Genomic DNA, 19,855 nt, shown 5'->3' with positions numbered 1-19,855 from the left:
TGTACGAGCATTTAATTGTTCTGTCACGATACGTCCCTGGCATAGACAGATGAACAAAAAACAATATTTGTAGTAAATATTTTCAGACTAATTAAATGAAAATGGATCATTTCCTGGGGCAAACCTGATGAACTCTCACACACACTAATTGTGGTTGGGAATCAGTGACATATTGCATACGGGGTTTTTACACAAAAGGCAACACGTCTCATTAGCGCTCCGTGGCCTCATGCCCCGCCATAAATATGGCTTCATCTGCAAGTGTAATCACTCGCATTGTGCTGCGATTTTCTGCTCTGCTGGACGACAGCTTCCCACCCCCCCCCCCCCCCCCCCCCCCGTAACTTCCCATTTTCCCCTCAAGTGCCTGTTCCTGGTGACTCCAGCGCTGCCAAGACCTGGTGCGTCTCCCAGATTACAGGTTACAGGAGTCACTAATCCGGGCCCGGGTTGAATTACGTGCTACACTCTAAAGAGACAAAGCACTTCAAAAGAAGACTGCTATTGATTTACAGTATTTACTTAAGTATGTAAGTACACAGACACCATACTGTACATCTAGCATGTACACAATCCTGAACCCATGTTACATAAATTACTGTAATCAGCAGTTACACTATTCAACACAACTAAACCACCTTCTCATAACGTTTATTAATAGTATTAGCTAGCATAGTTACTAGCCTAAATATGACATCATACATGGGCAAAAGAAGTACAGCCGACCCCCGCGTACTCACAGTTCAACACCTGCAAAGTAACATATTTGTGGATTGTTTTACCACGACAACAAAAAATGTCTTTGATCATTTTGGTTCGTTTTTTGTGTGGAATAAAGATATTAAAGGTTTATCATATTAAAGTTTTTTTTCAAAGAATTGCTTGGGTTAAAAAAAAAATATATATATATATATATATATATATATATATATATATATATATATATATATATATATAATGTAATTTCCCCCCCAAATTCATTTCAATGGGTATCAATTATACGCAGATTTTTGCTATTCGTGGACTGACCTGGTCCCTATCCCCAACTAATAGCAGATGTCAACTGCATGCACATTAGCACTGTACACAAACTCTATAAGTCATTCAACTCAACTTTTGGTATTTTGCACCCAATAATACATGTTGGCAAAGTAGACCTAATGTATTTCAGTTTCACTTGTGAATGTGCACGAAGTGCATTCAAGGACCCTTAACAAAAACAGGGCATTTAAATCACCATCGGAAAAATAGCATCAATGAATTAAAGCTAAAAACAACAACACTGATATTCCATGACCTAGCGCCAAAGTAATAATTTATAGCACAAAAACAGCAAATAGGAGCGTTTTTAAGCGAATAACGGAGGAGACTCCCCCCCCCCAAAATATACGAAGAGGTCAATCGGCAAAGTGATGGTTCACCGTAATTGCCTCGGAACCCGTGATTGATTTCGGCCTCAAAAAGGGGGGAAAATGATGGCTAACACCCCACCTCCCCTCTTTGCTAAAGAACCCCCCCCCCCTGCCTCTCTGGCGCTCGCTTGCGCAGCCAAGACTCTCCATCTAGTAGGAGGCAGGAGGCTTTGAAGAGATCAAAGCCAAGGCCGGGAGCAGTTGCGCGCCCTGGGAATACGGGAGAGAGGCTTTCTGCTCCTCAGCCCTATTTTCGAGCGTCATGTCGGATTGCAGCTGTATTGCATTTCGCCAGTTTTCTTAATGCTCTTGGTTTTGACTTTGACATCAGTACACCCCCCCCCCCACCCCCCTTTGGTTGCTTCAAAAACAAGGAGAGGAAGAGGAGGTGAAGGGAAAAAAAGCGGCAAGGAGCAGGGGGGGGGGAACTAGATGTGCCGAGTGATTCCTATTTTCGCAACTCCATAATTGGCCGGTTCAAAAAGAGGAGGAGGGGGCGACATTTGTTTTCAATTCCGCTGCCGATATGAAAGGAGCGACAAACTTTTATGAGGTTCCCGAAAAAATTGAAGACAGGCTTCTTTTCTTTCTTCCGCCGCACAGTCAAAGGGCAGCTTTTTTTATGGGCGAGACCACACAAAATGAAGCGACAGCAGAGAGAACTCGCCTCTTTTGTCCTCCCACAGCATTGTGTGGCATGGCCTCGCCGCTACGTGTCTTCCTTGGGTGCCCTAAAGTCAGCTGTTTATTAAGCAGGGATTCACCAAATTGTAGTGCATTTTATAGATCTTATTCCTAACAAAATACAAATATGAGCAGGTTAAGATTAAGGCTGAATGATTTTTTTTTTATGTTGCAATTGCGACATGTGATTTTTTTTTTTTTTACTATGACCATTATACATAAATAAAAAGCCTCCAGACAGACCAAAATGAAGCTTTTTTTCCCCCTCAAAATTGAAACTTTCGCGATTTCAAAATTGCATTCCACGATCACACAAAATGAAGTATTATTGTTTGTCTTGCCGCAGCATTTTGGCCTCTCCACCAACACCAAAGGGTGAATGAAACCTGTAGCTGATTAAAGCAGTGTTTTCCAGTGTTGTAAAGCTTCTTCCTATACTGTCAAATCCCACCTGTACATCATCTGACCCCCCCCCCCCCCCTACTTTTAGCGTTAACCGTCTTTTGCCTCTGCGTTTGTTTGTGTACACATACTGTTTGCAAAGCATCTTTGAGTATTGAGAAAAGCGCTATACAAATCCATCCATCCATCTATTCTTTGTGCCGCTTATCCTTACCAGGATTGCGGGTGTGCTGGAGCCTGTCCCAGCTGATTTTGGGCGATTGACAGGCTACACCCTGAACTGGTCGCGCTGATTTATTGTTACTACTATTATAATAATTATTACTAAATTTAGTTCCATCCATCCATCCATCCATTTTCTTGACCGCTTTTCCTCACAAGGGTCGCGGGGGTGCTGGAGCCTATCCCAGCTGGCTTCGGGCAGTAGGCAGGGTACACCCTGAACTGGTTGCCAGCCAATCACAGGGCACACAGAGACAAACAACCATACTCACAATCACACCTATGGACAATTTGGAGTATTCAATTAACCTGCCGTGCATGTCTTTGGAATGTGGGAGGAAACCGGAGTACCCGGTGAAAACCCACGCAAGCACGGGGAGAACATGCAAACTCCACCCAGGAAGGCCGAAGCCCGGACTCGATCTCACGTCCTCAGCACTGGGAGGCGGACGTGCTAACCAGTCATCCACCGTGCTGCCAACTAAATTTAGTTAAGTTTTTTTTTTTTTTTTACAAAAACTTCATATAATTACATTTTTACCTCAAAAACTGAATTTAATATTTACCCAAATTGGACTGAATGTGATGCGTATCTATTAAAGAAGGGATTCCCACAGTGGAATTCTTTATAATGCTTTACTTCACATAAGCAGTTCCTCTGTATGATTATCCATCCAGCCTTTCATTTTCGGGACTGCTTATTCCTCACAAGGGTCGCGGGGGTGCTGGAGCCTATCCCAGCTGCCTTCGGACAGTAGGCGGGGTACACCCTGAACCGGTTGCCAACCAATTCAGGGCACACAGAGATGAACAACAATTCACACTCACAATCACACTTTGGGGCAATTTAGAGTGTTCACTGTATGATTATATTTTAGATTAAAAAAAAAAAACAGTCTTTCACTTACAATAGTCCCGACATGACATTTTGTGGTTACGAACAGTAAACAGCAAACAAAAGTTTCCCAGCAGCTTAAGGATATGTGGTCCTGCTGCACAAAAAAGCACACCTAGTTCACACTGTACTTACTGTTTTTCATTACAGTGTTTCATATTTATGGGCTTAGAGTCTTTGTACAATTAACTTTTAAGCTAAAAAAAAAAAAATATGATAAGTAGAATCCACTTTGGCTTGTCGTCTATCGCATTTCTGATATTTAAATTGAATTTGCATATGACGATAATTTTGTCACGTTGCGAAATGTGCTCTGCTTAAGAGGCAATGGTTGTGTTAAAGGGTGTGTGTTGATGTTTAGCGCAAAAAGAAAAAAAAAAGAAAAAAGAGAAAGCTATAGCCTTCCTTTCAATGAACAGCTTGGCTCATAAAGCCCCCCCCCCCCCGCCTCTTTGTACTGTAACTATGCAGGTCTACTTTACCAACCTCCTACACTGGGGACCATTAATATTTCAGCGCTGTCAGATACATGCATGCACCCACAGCAAAAAGAAATAATGAGCTTCAGAAAAAATATGAAACAGCAAAGAAGAAGAGGAGGATGAGGAGCGAGGGGATGGGAGGGGGGGGGAGGGCGCTGACCATCTAGCTTCACACCACAGAGCGGCTATTGATCATTGCGCTCGCGTCTTTGCCCGGCGAACAAAGTAGGCTCTGTTGATGCGTCGGCCAATTCTGGACACAGCCGGCGGCATTTGCACCCATGTTACACTCGTGTGGTCTCATTGTCGAACCCCCCCAAAACTGCGGCCCACCATTCCCCTCAATAGCGGCTATTCATCTTTTTATTCACTTAATTGGCGGTATGAGGGAACATTGAGCTTAATGCTTGCAGCTAGGCTTAACCTGATTCAAAACTTTTGATGCATGGTAGTGTTGTGGTCCACATGGCTAACTTTTGCGCAGCTAGCGTGTCTGGCGCTTTCTCATTCAATGCCTCACAATTTTCGTAATGCTGAGACGCTGGTTGTATAAATGGCACCGAAAACGGAATATGGGTACAAAGTAGGCCCTGCCATTTTCTAATGTCAGAGGTAATATCACAGTGGTGAAAGAGGCAGGACGACAACTGTGTGTAACTGTAATTCCGTTTAGCTTTTAACCGGAATCTATAAGGAATGTATCAAAGTTAACCCAGTGAGTTCCTAATTTTAGGGGTCGTGTCAGAGCAGTCACAGAGGTGGGAAGCTGCCTACGTTTGAGGGTATTCCATAATTTTGTGTCGCTTTTCACTACGACCAAAATCGACACGGAATGTGGTACGGAGTAGACCTGGCAATTATCCAGCTTCTGAGGCAGTATCAAAGCATTAAGATGCGAGAAGCCGACTATATGAAAGCATGTACACAGATGAAAATTCACCTTGATAATTTTCCGACTTTGGAGGTAGCATCGGAGCTGTAACCGAGGTGGGACATGACTCTATTTCTGATTATGAAGTTCACACCGCAGAGGAATTAGGGGCAAGCTTGGCCAGGCCCCTCCTCTGACCCTGGAGATCGGCACCAGGCTACATGTGCAGAGTGAAGCCCTCTGAGCAGGTGTGGCCTGACTGACCTGCTGACTGACTGACTGACTCCAGGCAACTGCCTAGCACTCGATTTGACTAAGCCGCATTCGATATGGCGGTGAGGACGGGTGTCATCTCTTTGAAGGGTGAACCACGAAACACAGCCCGCAAACTTGGTTGAAGTCTGCGTCTTCCTGTCATCTTCATAGCAGAGACGCGGAGCAACACTTTTTTTCTTTTTTTTTAAGCAGCACTCGTTAACACATTTTATTAGGCATTCCATGTGCGTCGTCCAATATCCAAGACGGTGCCGCGAGCTTCTGATGTGTGTATCAATTACTGCCTCCATTTTGAGCCTGAGTTGGTCGATCCATCTTTTCTGACAATACTTCCATCTTTCAAACATTAACCTCATATTATCTGATATACTGCCTCCTATTGGCCTGGAGGCTGAACTATGAAGCCATAGCACTCAGATATTAATCACCATCCAGTTATTTATATATCAGAAACAACACTGGAACCTCGACTTCTGTTTCTTATATATATATTTTTTTTAAAAAGGAGTCGCTCACAGTGCAGCCAAACGGCGAGCTCCATTTCACCGCATGAAAGGCACAGATAAGGTGATTGCAACCACATGGTGTCGTTACAGCCCGTACATATGGAGCAAGTGTGTAGTGGAACCCCGGGCGTTAATGGCGCGGTTTAGAAAAACTGCCGAGCTGCGGCGGCAGTACAAAGGCTTTGAAAAGGGCCAAGTGTTTCTCGTGTGTGAGGTCCCCTTGGCGCAACGCACATCTTACGCCGCTCGGTAAAAGCTGCACTGCAGATGACATCAATGTCACTGTGACTCGCTTGCTTTATTGAGATCATCCAGCCAGAGACCAACTGAGAGCTGCGATCACATGCTATCCAGCTGCTTCTTGGAGAATACTGAAGCCCGTTGGAAGCTGCCTTCTCAAGCAAGGGTTCTCAATCTTTTGGTTTCCATGGACCACTTCATAATCCTAAAGCCAATTAAATATGATCACTGTGTGTACATTTAAATACCTCAGCATTTAAAAAAGTTGCCTGTTTTTGAGGGGAGGGGGTTCCAATAAAAAAATCCCAAATTTTTGGATAAAAAAGTTGTACACAACAACAAAGACATATTCTGACGAGATCGTATTTTTCGAAGCTAAAGTTGTATTATTATGATATTAAAGTAGGGATGCACGATAATGCTATTTTCAACCGATACCGATAAACCAATAATTTAGTAAGTGCCGATGTTGATAACTGATAAGTAAACCGATAATTGTTTGCAAAATGAACTTGAATACGAATATACTTTCGAGTCCTACTATAAGTCTAACATGTAAATTGAAACATTATGTAACACACCATGAAGCTGAATTTGATTGATATCTCTGCTTCAAAGACAACCAATGACTCATTTTGAGTTTGCCAAAACAAAACAATCACGTTTTAAACATGCAACAAAAAAACTGCGAGTGCTGTGGAATTTTCAGTAGTTAGGCGAGATGAATAAAACAGTCTGGAAAACAATTTGTCTTTTGGGTTTGTTTATATTTGAAGGTTCAAATATACACAAGTCTTGCAGAGCAGTCTGCAAGAAGTGATCTGTGAGAGTATGCGCAGTAAACTATCATGGGAAGATTTTCATGCAGCCTGGTTAGGCTTTGGGAGGAGAAAGGGAGGGTCAGCTAGACAGGAAAGCAAGCAGTCTGTTCCGAGCAGGCTTATCAGTCGAGGTCACTTTGATATTACTTCATGTACAAGAAGTGAAAAGCCCATTGTTAAAGAAAATATAGAATATATATATATATATATATATATGTATATATATATATATATATATATGTATATATATATATATATGTATATATATTTAAAAAAAAAACATTTATTAGTTTTTTTTTAATTTATTTGTTTTTTAAAAAAAAGGAGAGCAATGATGATGTCAAATCGAATGAACAATACTGAGCTCTCCTGAAAAAAAGAGAAAAAAAAAGAACATATAGGTGTCCACAATAGAGTATAAGCTGGTTATATTAATAATACATGTTAAATAGTTATTTTCCATAACAGGACAGTAAAGTTCTGTCCACACGAGGTCACACGCATTATCACGTCAGAAAATATGCAACACTACCATAGGAGAGGGGAGGGGTTGATGAGTTGGGCACAACTTGAGCCACAACCACAACAGACGGACCAACGTGGCACGTCTATTATTATCGGCGGATTTCTTTATTACTGTATCTGGTTTATCTGTATGACGTCAAATTGGTCGATAATTGCCGATAATTATCGGCCACTGATATTATTGTAAATCCCTATATTAAAGTAAAAGTTTAGGGAATTTCCAAAGCACAACTTTATTCTCGTAATATTAGGCCTTTTATTCTGGAAAAATGTTTTTTATTCTCGAAAAATACGACTACATACCTGTATATTCCCTAAAACTTCTTTTTCTGAATAAAAAAATAATAATTAGGACAAAGGACTTATTCTTGCAATAATATTCACATAGGAAGTCAGTTTTATTATATGTCACAATCATGTCAACGTTTTTAATTAGCAGAAAACTAAGGTAGGAGAGACAATAATTTGTTTATTATTTGTTTTATCGATATGCCAGGCTAAAGTGGAAACAACTAATTTTCTTAATATTACTTCCTTCAGATTCTCCTGATCAACAAAACACTTTTTATTCAGTGTCTTTGTGCGGCCTGATACCAAATGCCCCACGGACCAATACTTGCGGTTGAGGACCACTACTCTTAAGTACATCCAGCGTGTACATGGACGCTTGCTGGTAAACACAGTGTTCTCAATATCCCAATAACAGGGATCTTCCACTGTAGCGCTGAGGGCATGAGCAGAGGACACCCGAGCAGTCCAACCAAATCCAGTTAGGTAAGCCCGGGTTAGTGATTCCATGCTGCGAGACATTGCCCGGCTAGATCCGTCACATTCCCGCTACATCAAAAGGAAATGCGCGGGCAACGTAACACCCATGCCCCTTCCTAATACCCTCCATCTTCTTTGCCACAAGGATCCACATTTGAACATTCAGAGGGAGAATGACTCCACGGCTTTGGGGGGAGAGAGGGGTACCCTTAGGCCACCATTCAGTTGGTTTGCCACAGTATGGTTTGGTACCGTAAATCTTGATCTGGCTTGTGGATTTGTGGACAGGGTGGCGATAAGTGTGAGAGTCTTGCCAATGACAACCCCAATGACGAAAAGCAGTATCATTATCTTGGTGGACTGAGATTTGACATGCATAAAGCCATCTTTCCACCAATGCTGTAACAATTATGTAATTTGCTGAAATGATAGTTTGTTGCGCTGGCATAACCAAGTGAACCATTACGCACAGGTACAACAAAAAAAATGGTGCTGAAACTAAAGTCCAATATTATGGGAACCTTTACAACGGAAAAGCATACGGACCAAACAAACAGCCTGATGAAACAGGTCTTAGAGTGAGGTGGAAACAGGGCTTTAAACTGCAAAGAGCCAATTCACAAAGCAGTCGACCGTCTAGTCCAGTGGTTCTCAACCGCGGTCCTCGAGTACCCCTATCCAGCCTGTGTTCCATGTCTCCCACAAGCAACACAGGTGCTTCAAACGATCAGCTAATCAGCATGCTCTGCATGAAGCCTGATAACCATCCTCGGCTATGCTGGGTGAGAGAGACATGGAAAAACAGGCTGGATAGGGGTACTCGAGTACCGGGGCTGAGAACCAGTGGTCTTGTCCATAGAGTCCAGTATGTTCGCCTTTTTTGACTTGTCTGATCCATACTCAAGATAGAGGTGGTCTATGGTGTAGCATGCTGTGTTATACAAGTATGTCATGATATGAATCACAAAAATACACTGAACGGAACCATCCGACTGTCTTCTCTGGTTGGAAATGGAATCAACTGCCTTTGACAACTTCAATCTGGTACGTTCAACTTTGGTCCGGTATGCTCTGATGCTCAAGATCTGAATACTTCCCCTCCTCTGAAAAGCTTGGAAAAGGCGAGCTGTGGCTATACAATTACTGTAACGATGTGAAACAACAACATACTGACTGGCTGTTCTCTCCGAGAGGAAAATGGGCTTAACTGCAATTTCCACCCCCAACGCCAGTGCAACACTCAGTAACTCCATCCCTTCTACTCCTGCAGCTGTTCAAGCACAGATGGAGATCACCTGCGCGTCAACCAAAGAAGCACGCTTCCGTTCTTTTTCAAAGCCTGAACTTGTGTGTGCGGTTTTGTGCAGCCGTGCCAGGACATTACGGCGGCGGGCTATTCTTGGAATAGATCCATTGCACGGTCTTTATTTAGAATCCGTCATTTCAAAATCCCGATTTAGAGTTTGGATGATTTATCGTCAAAGCCACGAACAAGCCAGATCACTCCCTTCGCCCGTCATGACATCCTGAAAGTTTGGCGGCTTGACTATGACTCAAACGGTGCACACGTCATCTGTGAAGGGCGTGCCAAAAACTTTGAACGCAAATCACCCATTTCGCACTGAGATTAAGATGAGGATGTAAATCTATTGCAGTGAAAAATAACTGCCCTCTTCCTTATATCTGATATCATATCAACGCAACACATTAGAGATGATTTTATTCATTTATTCTGGCCTTATTGGTAAGTTATGAATTAACTGAAAAAAAGATGAGGTTTAGTTCAGATTTGCTGAATCAACAAAATTAATTAGTAAGTGCAATGAAGATCAAGACGAACATACATGAAGTCGTAACGACAGCTCAAAAAGTAATATAAAATGTAAAATGCCATAACTTGAAGGAAAACCTGTAGAAAATCGAGAAAAAATGAGACTAAAAGAAAAGGCCTGATTCTGATCTAAAAATATCTAATCACATACATTTTTCTCCATATCTCAATTGTGCCTCTTAAGAATTTTTTTTGTGGTATTATTTCACTTGAACCATGCAGTCTAAATCCATCCTTAAATGATTTTTTTTGTGTACAAAATTGCAGGGAAGTCAGCATTTCAAAGACATATGTGAAATGTGACAAAAACATTTATATGGTTGTGCTTGTTTAATTAAATGCAGATGATCGATAAACCGAAGTGAAGCTCAAACACATTAGCATTGGCACGTCAATAAAACAAAGCGCAGACAAAATGAGTTTCTCTGATTTTGCTATTCATAGCAACGGTACATGTTTGACGAAATAACAGTTTGCTGCACTTTTCTCTGACAATGTTTCCCATTTCTGAGGTCTAGTTTTTCAGCAGGACAAAGCTCCATGCTACACAGTTAGGTCGATGGAGGTGCGGATGAAGGCCCACCAGAACCAGATCAAGACCTAGTTCATGGCTAGCCTAATCCCAATTTATTAAGCACCAATGAAAACAATTGTCTGAAAATATTGAACCCCTCTTTTTTTATACTTTGACAATTTAGCATTTTCTGAAATGTTCTAACTCTACACTTGGAATTTGGGACTTATGTTGTCAGTAGTTTATAATATATACAGTATATATAATAAATCATTTTTCTCCAACATTAATATGTATCTAATCAAAGAAACTGATTTATTATATTTTCCCAAAGCTGTTAGCTCGACCATTGTCTATTTGTTAATGTAAACCAACGTTTTTGCAGAGAAGGCAACTTACGCATGTAAAGAAAAAAAAGAAACCCACATAAAAATCTGCTGACAATCATCGGCTGCCGACAGCTCTGTCATGGCTGGACGGCATGTGTGCAGGAATGTCATGGTGAATGGAAATCAATCCAAAACGACTGTGACGGGGGTTGGTGGTGGGCTAGGAGGATGGAGGGGAATGAAAGAAAGAAGGAGCCTTTGATGTGAGTGAAAACTGATCCCAGGCCTGCAGATATACTGCGGCGGCCGTGGTGTCTGCGACGCTGCCATCGGGTGAGACAAAGGCGTTCAAAATGACTACTGTTTTATTCGAGATGGCTCCAAGAGAGGAAGATTCGGGGAGTAAAAGAAGTGTGGTAAATGAAAACAACGAGAAGCTTGGGAAAAAAAAAAATGGCAGGGAGCATGCCCCGGCTGGATCTCGTATAGTACGTCTGCTGGGAAAGGTAATTTCCTCTGGTGGCTCCCCGAGCAGACCTCCTCAAGTGCTTCCATGTGATCGGAGACATAAAGAATTTGGTTAGCGTCTGGACGTTGTGATGTTTTTTTTATTTCATCTTTACAACTCAGTGAAATTGATTGTCATATTAATTGGAGCCAAAATGGAGTGCAATGCTTAACTATTACCAGCAGAGGTGCTGTTGATTCATAACAACTACTTTGTGATCTGAAGAATAAAATGGCGTGAATTAAAGTGTGTGGGTGTGGGGGGGGGGGGGGGATCGCACCGATACTATTATTAATAGTTTAAACTGTAAATATACCACAAAATATTATGCCAAAACACTTTACTAACATGGGAGGTGAAGACGCTCCATAATATAACTTACACTAACAACTCAGGCTTAACTTAGCTAAACATGGCATGTATGACATGAGCAATGAAGCATCAATTGTATCGTAAGCACCCCTTTCAGAGCAGCCTTTTGCTAATAATAGCGGCACATGAGAGCCAAAAGTAAAAACCAAAACAAAAAAGTCAAAAATACCAAAACATCTATAATAACAAAATATTAGATATGAATAAAAAATATTAAAGAATAACATTGGATGAAAAATGTGCAGATATTGGCAAAAAAAAATCCTCAAATACAAAAAAAAATGCTATGATTTTATGAAACATATTAAGACTTATTTCATGAGGATGCCGCAGGTTCGATTCCTGGCCAGTGACCCAATACCTTGCCACTGTCATGAAGATATGGGTGGCTTACAAAACATCAGCAAGGGCATCCGGTGTAAAAACTGTGCCAGACAAATCATGAGAGTGACTCCCATAGTCGCAACAAAATACAAAGTGTCAAAACGAGAAGTACAGTAGATAAAATACAAATGTTACAATAAATATATAAAGTAGTAACACGAGGACCACCTGTAATTGGTTGTGATGTCACTTAGGGTGTGTCACCATTACACACAGTAGCGACAATTAGCCTCTGTACCGGTTAACAATAATGAAATGAAATGTAAAATAACAGAAACGATGAAGATCCATATAACTTCAAAGAACCGCAAACATACCATTCATTGTCTCATATTATAATATAACGTGCCAAAAGCCAGTAGCAATGCCGCCAATCGTCCCGGGTGGTGTACGGAGACGCGCGTGGACACAACAGCATTAGTGTGGACAGCTGCGAGGGGGCACAGGAAGCCGCCAGTGACGGATCTGCAGCTGGCCTGATATTTAGGCCATTACAGGGGGAACCGGGGGGGGGGGTGTGTGCAGGCCCTGGATTGTGCTACTTAACTGCAGTGTAGCCAGACCTCTGTCATACTGAGGCCAGAGTAACCTCTCAAGACATCAAACAATTAGGATATTTCAATTTCAGACTCGGCATGAAAACCTCAACTCAGCGAGCACTCTTGCTCTTGCACTTGCCTCAAAAAGGTTACCTCATCTCATCAAAGTAAAGATAGAGGATGTTGTGGCGCACAATTGGTTATGAAAACATTTACAAAGTCACAGCTGCGGTTGTGTTCTTAATTACCTGAAATAAAATTTTAAAAAATATATATATATATATGTAATGAGTCTCCCAAAAAGTTGTACTCTCTCTTTGACTACTCATATGTAGTGTATTCATGTTTAGACTAATTTATTTTGCAATAATAAGCGATATGAAAATTGAAAAAAATTAATATTTTCTTCAATTGAACTAATTAGACTTGTATCGATGTCAATAAGCACCCAAAAAAAAAAAGCAAAACATATGACTAATAGCCAGTCAAAGAGCGCGTACATTTTCCTAGGACACCTTGTACATACAAGTGCATCACAATAAATTGGAATAGTTGTTTTAAACATTTTATGGCAAGTACCACCTGAAAAAATATTTGTCTCTCCAAGTATGACCGCCATGTTCAACGTTAGGCAGTGGTTGTATTAATACAAGGTATTTAATATCATTCTAAGCTACTGTAACATTATGCAGTTTTTTAACACTGTACTTAATTAAGTACAGCAAATTATGTTCCAAAAGATCAAACACCAAATGTATTGTACTTAAATAAATACAACTGAACTGTGCTTAACGTGTACTGTACTGCACTGAATTAAAAAAAAATGTGTAAGCCATTGCAACGTTATGTAGAGTTTGAACATTTACTGTTAATAATGATGCGATTCTTTCGCGTACCGCTAGAGGAGGATAAAAAAAAAAAACCTGAGAGAATTTCCACAATACTCGAATTTATTCAGATGCACCTGTATACGGAGTAAGTATTTGAATTGGGACTGACCATTCTGGGCATGGGCGGCGAGAGGGAGCCATTGGTCATGTAGGAGTCGTTCATGTTGCCCATCATGATGTAGCTGGGGTAGTTCGGGTATGCGTGGCCTTTTCCATACAAGTCCTGATGTTTCACTGATTCCAAAACAAAAAAAGACACAATTTAATATGCAGCCTTGTATTTGTAACATTGTGCAAATACTTTGTTAATCTAGTGAAGTGGCATTTTCACATATCTGTACTTTATTTAGTTAATTCTGTTCCAGGCAACTTTGACTTTATACTGATACATTTTCCCCAAACCATTTTTGTGACTTGCAAGTTCAAGCCTCTTTCTGTTGTTTCTGTATATTATACTTTATTGAAAAGACATAAGACAAAAACATTGTCGAGATTCTAACTGCTTACATTTTTCAAAAATAATTTTAGTTATCAATCCCTAAGTACATTCATTGTGTAATGTTTACCAAAGTTATTTCTTGTTAAGTTCTATTTTAAAATTATGTTTTAACGTAATCTTATCCAAGTATTACTTTCGGGTGCTTGATACAAGAATGCAAAAAGTCAATAAAGAGAAGTGAGGAGTCACCAAAAATTGTACTCAAGGAAGAGTACTGTTACTTCGCGTGATATGACTCAAGTCAAAGTAAAAAGTAAGTTTTTAACATTAAAGTTAAAGTGTCAACTACAGAAATAATAAATACAATTATTATTTAATTTAAAAAAATCGAATTCAACCACATTAAATTGTCTTCAATTAAGTTTCATTTGTAAACAGTACAGTAAGTTCACTGGGCAGAGATGGCATCGTTGTTGTTTCCTCCGTTGTTTCTGCCATGTTTAATGTCAACAAATCACTTCAGTTTGAAATCTTTTGTTTCTCTCTGGGGCCGTGTGCGTTCATGTGACAGCCTCGCTCTGTTCGACTGGTGGAATGGAGTCGCCCATGATTATATTGGATTGATGACGTTTATTGTTGCGGCTTGGCACCTGCAAATTCACCTATTCAGATTTTTTCCCGATTTTCCCCCTCAATATTTTAAGATCTTTTTTTTTTCATTTTGTTTATCATAAAAAACATATAAGTTGATGTTTATCAGAGTTGAATAATTTTTGGGGTATGAAATTAGACTGTTCACATCCCTGGCCTAGTAGCGTAACTGCTAGCTACTCTGACAAGTACGATTTATCCGAAAAGTTATTGACGTAAATGTTACTACCCACTTCTGTCAATAAATCACCCTGAATAATAATATCACTTCAACCCGCGGCACATTTCGCCCCGGCCTTTTGTCCACGGCCTCACAGTGGACTCTGTGGACTAAATTGTATTATGCACAGGAACAATGGCGCCCCTCTGTGCCAATTAGCACCAATTAGACGAACATACCGAGTGTGTCAAAACAGGAGACGCCCCAACTGTTCTTCTATGACCCGACAACAAGAATAGGAGGAGGAGGCGGCGCTTTATACAAGGGGACTCAATTCAGCGCCACTCGCCACTCAACTGTGTAATAAAGCCGGGAGGGTGCGTGTGTGATGGGGGGGGCGTGTGTGTTTGTGGTATTTAGCCTGACGGCAACATGGATCTTGTTGTGAAGAAAGCCAGTGTTTGGTTTGAGAGAAGGAATGGGGTTGGGGGTGGGGGCGGAATGAAAGGGGAACAAAGGGGAGGCACACTCCGCCTCAAAGGCCCCGCCGATGACCCGCCGAGCGAAGGTCACGCCACAATAGGCCCACGAGGTTCCCGAGTGGCGCCCGCGTGCGACCCCAACGCCGCGTTTATCGTGGCGAACGCAAGACGGGTGCCAGCGGGGTTGATCTAAATACGGAGATGGGACTGTGTGATCAAAAACATCAACGATGAGTTGAGAAAATATGACTTGGAAAAGTAGCACGGTGAGTCGTGACTAGCATGTGTGCCTCGCGGTGCTGGGGTTCTGGGTTCAGATCTCAGCTGCGGCCTTCCTGTCTGTCGTTTTACACAGGGAGGAAACAACTGCACAAGTTGATTTGGGATTTTTATTGTTATCGGCACATTATTCTTTGTCTAATGGGAAAAAAAACATGCTTTTTTTTTCATACATCATTAGCAAGATTAGCATTTTTTGTTAGCTTACAACATTAGCAACCCTGTGGGAACGTGTGATAGCATAAAAGTTGCGCAAACACTAGCTAGCTCTTAAACAACAAGAACAAAATGTTTTTTATTCTCTCTTTGAGTACTATGAAAGTTCATAAAATAGTAAAACTATAATTTTATTTAGCATAGCATCTCTGTCCTAGCTGCTCTATATAATATGGCTGAATCCTATTCTCAGTAGGCTACAAGCACTTTGTAAGTTCATAAGGGTTAAACTATTTTGCAGAAAAGTTCGTCACATCAAAACGCGGATCTTATATAAATGGCGACACGGTGGACAAGTAGCTAGCACATCTTCCTCAGAGGTTGTAGGTTCAAATCCAGACTCTGGCCTTCCAGTGTAGAAGTACATTTCATTGTCTGTCCTTTTTATGAACTTTCACTTCAGTAGTTCAATTCACTTTTTTGAGTCGTTTTGGAGGTATCTGCACTGGGGTGCTACTGGGTGAGGTTTTATTTTTTTGATGGGAGTATGTTGAGACCCCTAAAACATTTTTTTTTCTCAGAATGCAAAAATTCAGGCATGTTGAGGCCCTTATAATGCAATGTGGCGGTGGTGTAGCATCTCTTTCCTGGCTGGGCTGTTCAGCATCTAATGGCTGGTTATAATATACAGTGGTTAACTTCTTCTTACACTTCAGTTCATGAATAACAGTTCATGTGAACTATTATTAATATTCATGTCATAGCTGCTCAGTACAGTACTATTTAACCACATGCCTCAAAGTTAGCTCTGATGAACCTTACTAAGATGTGCGACCATCACAATGCAATAATGACTACGAAATTTATAGTTGATTTTGTTTTACAGTGGTTAAGTTATTAACACTTCTACACTTTACCTTTACTTTCTATACTACAAGTTACCCAAAGAGTGAAAAGGTTGATTAAAGCAGCATTGAACCGCAATGGTCAATTTCCCTATTCAGTTCCGGACATACAGTAGGTTGGTGACTTATTTGTGTTCACCTAATTTCAAGTCAGGGAAATTGTAGTTTGTTTGTTTATTTTCTACTTGGGTTTTGAGGATTCTAATTATCTGCTACAGCAACAAACTGACGATTGTATTCTTTTTATGTCTGAAAAGGCCTCATATTAAGCAGCATGACTGTGTTGTTTAGAAGCATTCAAATACATTTCTCCCATTCCTGGCACACGAAGGGGAAAGGAATCTTTTTTGCGTCACTCACCATCGTCAGGATGCTCTCTGTGCTTTTCGTGATATGAGTCTTGGGACTGTCTCGCCGCCTGTGTGAAAAAGAAGACAAAAAAAAAAAAAACAGAAGAAGAGGGAGAAATTGAATGGCGGTGAATTGATTGGGAAGGCCTTTCAGACGCCGTTAGACACACGGAGCTGCTGATGTGGTCAGAAGACCGCAGAATAACACGGCCGGGATGATCGTGATTTCTTTTCTTTTTTTTTTTTTGCTTGTCAACAAGGCACACACACACACGCACAACACCCACACCCACACACATTTCCAGACAAGCGTCTCTCCCACTTCATTAAGTCGCCATGGCCTTGAGGGGCTTTACAAATTAATTTGTTTTCCTTGGAGTTTACTCATTTTCATTACAGCCTCCAATCTTACGTCTAATAGAGGCTGTCATCTTTTTTTACATATTGAGTTTTTACCCCCCCCCCCCCAAAAAAAAAAAAAAAAGCATTTCATGCAACCAGTTTCTGTCAGCGTTGAGATGAAGACCTAATACACACTCACACATACACACACATCTTCAGGATGGCTTCCAGCTATGCAGGAGGGAACTTCTCGTGCATCCTAATTAACATTCAGCCCACGTCAGCCTCGCGTCTCGGAACGCTTCGCAGTCTCATTCTGGACAGGGGTCCCCAAATTTCATTAACACGGCGGTTAATGACAGAACACCCCAATAACTTCCTATTTTTTTTATTTCTACCTTTACGTATGTGTGTGTGTGTGTGTGTGTGAAGCTTTGTCCTTTGCGATGGTTAGTTGAGATTGAGAAAATTGGTTACATAACATTCTGAATATAAATATTGCAAAAAATATTTTTTTAAATACTACATATTTATTAAATAGTGCAAATGTTTATGTATAACAGCATAAATACATAGAAAAATAGTACATTGAGAGTTTTTTTTCAAACCTTTAAAACATTTAAAGAAATGATGCCCATTTTTAGAACATTTTTCACATTAAATTAATATTGCATTTAATTTAATTATTATTTAATTTAAAGGAACGTTGTACATTGAGGAAAAATATATAAATATTTTGAAAAAAAATACTACAAATATTTAGACATATGTCACAATTATGATAAATACTGAGACTGTTTATTACAAAACATTGCAAATATTTGTAAATATTAAAAAACAAAATATTCTAAAAGCAATATTACATATATTTTTATTACTGTCAATGCATTTTAAATGTGCTTAAATCCAACTCCTGCAACACCAGATTCACTGAAGAGGCGTTCTCACAATAACATTGAACATCCTAGATTTACACCTGCTTGTTATGCACAGTAAAAATGTTTTGACATTTATATAATTTTAAGTGACTATTATTATGCATTTTTAATTCATAGTTTTGAATAGATATGATCTTTTTTCTACATCAATATTGTAAAATATTATTCTGATGAATAAAAAGCTTTTGAATCCCCATATTAGCCAACTCCTAGCAAGGCCTCTGTACATCTAGACAATTGATTGGTAATTTCCTAAATAAAAAAAGCAAGCTTTAAACGAAATAAATTGCATAATGCAGTGTGTGCAAGGGTGGACAACTTGCGGCCCGTGGGCCAAAAAGAAGCCCAAGGACATTTCAACTGGTCCGCTGTGTAAAATACCCCAACTGCTACGAACAAAAAAAGTCTAAAAAGAATTACCCGCACATATATACGATAGAGAATCATTTTAAAATGATCATAAATTTAGTATGGGCCTTAGAGGACCAGATGACACCTGACCGGATGTGCATCTTTTAGGAGCCTATTCAAGTTAAATGAAGGGATGATTTTTGCATGAATAAAAGAGTGATAAATAAAAGGTGGAGGCTGACCACGTAACTCACATCGTGGCTGTTACTGTTGGGGCTTCCCTCGGATTCGTTGACAAGCGACGACTTGATGTCGGCCAGGTCTCCCTCCTCCTCCGAGTGGCTGAGCTCGGCGAAAATCTGCTCCTTGTGCGGCTCCCCCTCGTCCTTGAACGGGATCATTTCGTCCGTGGCGCACAGCTCCGGGTCTCCGCCGCCGCCGCCTGACAACTGAGGCATGTCGTCTCGCCTCTTTTTGCACCCACAATCCCCCCCTTGAAAAAAAAACACACCCCAAAATGTGCTGTGAAAAAGAGAGTATAGGAACTCCCAGTGGCAAGAGCCAAGTTGTTGACCCCCTGCAGAGGGGAAACAAAACACAAAAGGACACAAGTGTCCACAAATCACCACTTTTTACTCAAAGATGATTTATCCACACCAAAATGAAAAAAAAAAGTGCATGTAATAGTCCCTTGTGGGTCCCGGTGAAGAAGTAAAAAAGAATGTGAGGATGTGCGCATCCACAGTCCTTGAAATCGGAATGAAAGGCAAAAGAAAGGTGACGTTAAAACCAAAACACACACACTCCGTGGAGAAGACTTTCCAAGCGCTCCCGCAGCGTTTCCACGGTGTAATGTAATCGGTGTGTGTGAGCGTGTGTTGGTAATGGAGCTGCTCCCTCCTCCTTTTTCCTCCTCCTCCTCCTCCTCCTTTTCCTCCTCCTCTCCAGTCAGCACTGATTGACACTCCCACTTTACTTCTCCCAAACAAATGGGACGAGCACACAAGCCCACGCGTGAACTGACTGCTCAAAACAAGCACGCGTGGTGGTGGTGCCAAACCAGTGGTGGAGGGGCCCCCATTTTTCACTATTGGGGGCCATTCCTGGAAAGACCTATAGGGCCCAGACGAAAGTTGAGCAACTCAGAACGAGAGAGAGCTAACCTCAGATTTTGACATTTAGAGAATTTAGTTTATACAGTAGTTTGATATAATTTAATATATTTATATACTCTTAAACCTGCTGAGTCAAAAGTAGCCCAAATTGGATGAAATAGCTAACACAGAGACAATTGGGTTATTTATACCCACCACATTAGGTTGAGAATTTGA

The 19,855-nt window shown here is 40.7% G+C and overlaps 1 protein-coding gene across 2 annotated transcripts in view; it reads right to left on the bottom strand.

Annotated features, from left to right (window-relative positions):
- Positions 1-19,409, bottom strand: part of lef1 (lymphoid enhancer-binding factor 1) — a 59,057-nt gene extending 39,648 nt beyond the window's left edge. For both annotated transcript variants that reach the window (XM_077570207.1, XM_077570208.1), the window contains exons 1-3: positions 18,779-19,409; positions 16,904-16,961; positions 13,581-13,705 (exon numbers count right to left, since the gene is read on the bottom strand). In XM_077570207.1, coding sequence (XP_077426333.1) covers positions 13,581-13,705; positions 16,904-16,961; positions 18,779-18,982 — 387 coding nt within the window. In that variant the 5' untranslated portion in view covers positions 18,983-19,409. The remainder of the gene's footprint in view (positions 1-13,580; positions 13,706-16,903; positions 16,962-18,778) is intronic.
- Between the last annotated feature and the right edge of the window lie 446 nt (positions 19,410-19,855).

The sequence above is a fragment of the Vanacampus margaritifer genome, chromosome 7 (assembly GCF_051991255.1).
Source record: "Vanacampus margaritifer isolate UIUO_Vmar chromosome 7, RoL_Vmar_1.0, whole genome shotgun sequence".
Classification (NCBI taxonomy): domain Eukaryota; kingdom Metazoa; phylum Chordata; class Actinopteri; order Syngnathiformes; family Syngnathidae; genus Vanacampus; species Vanacampus margaritifer.
Note: the sequence above shows the minus strand (reverse complement) of the source record. Positions and strands in the feature narration are given on the sequence as shown.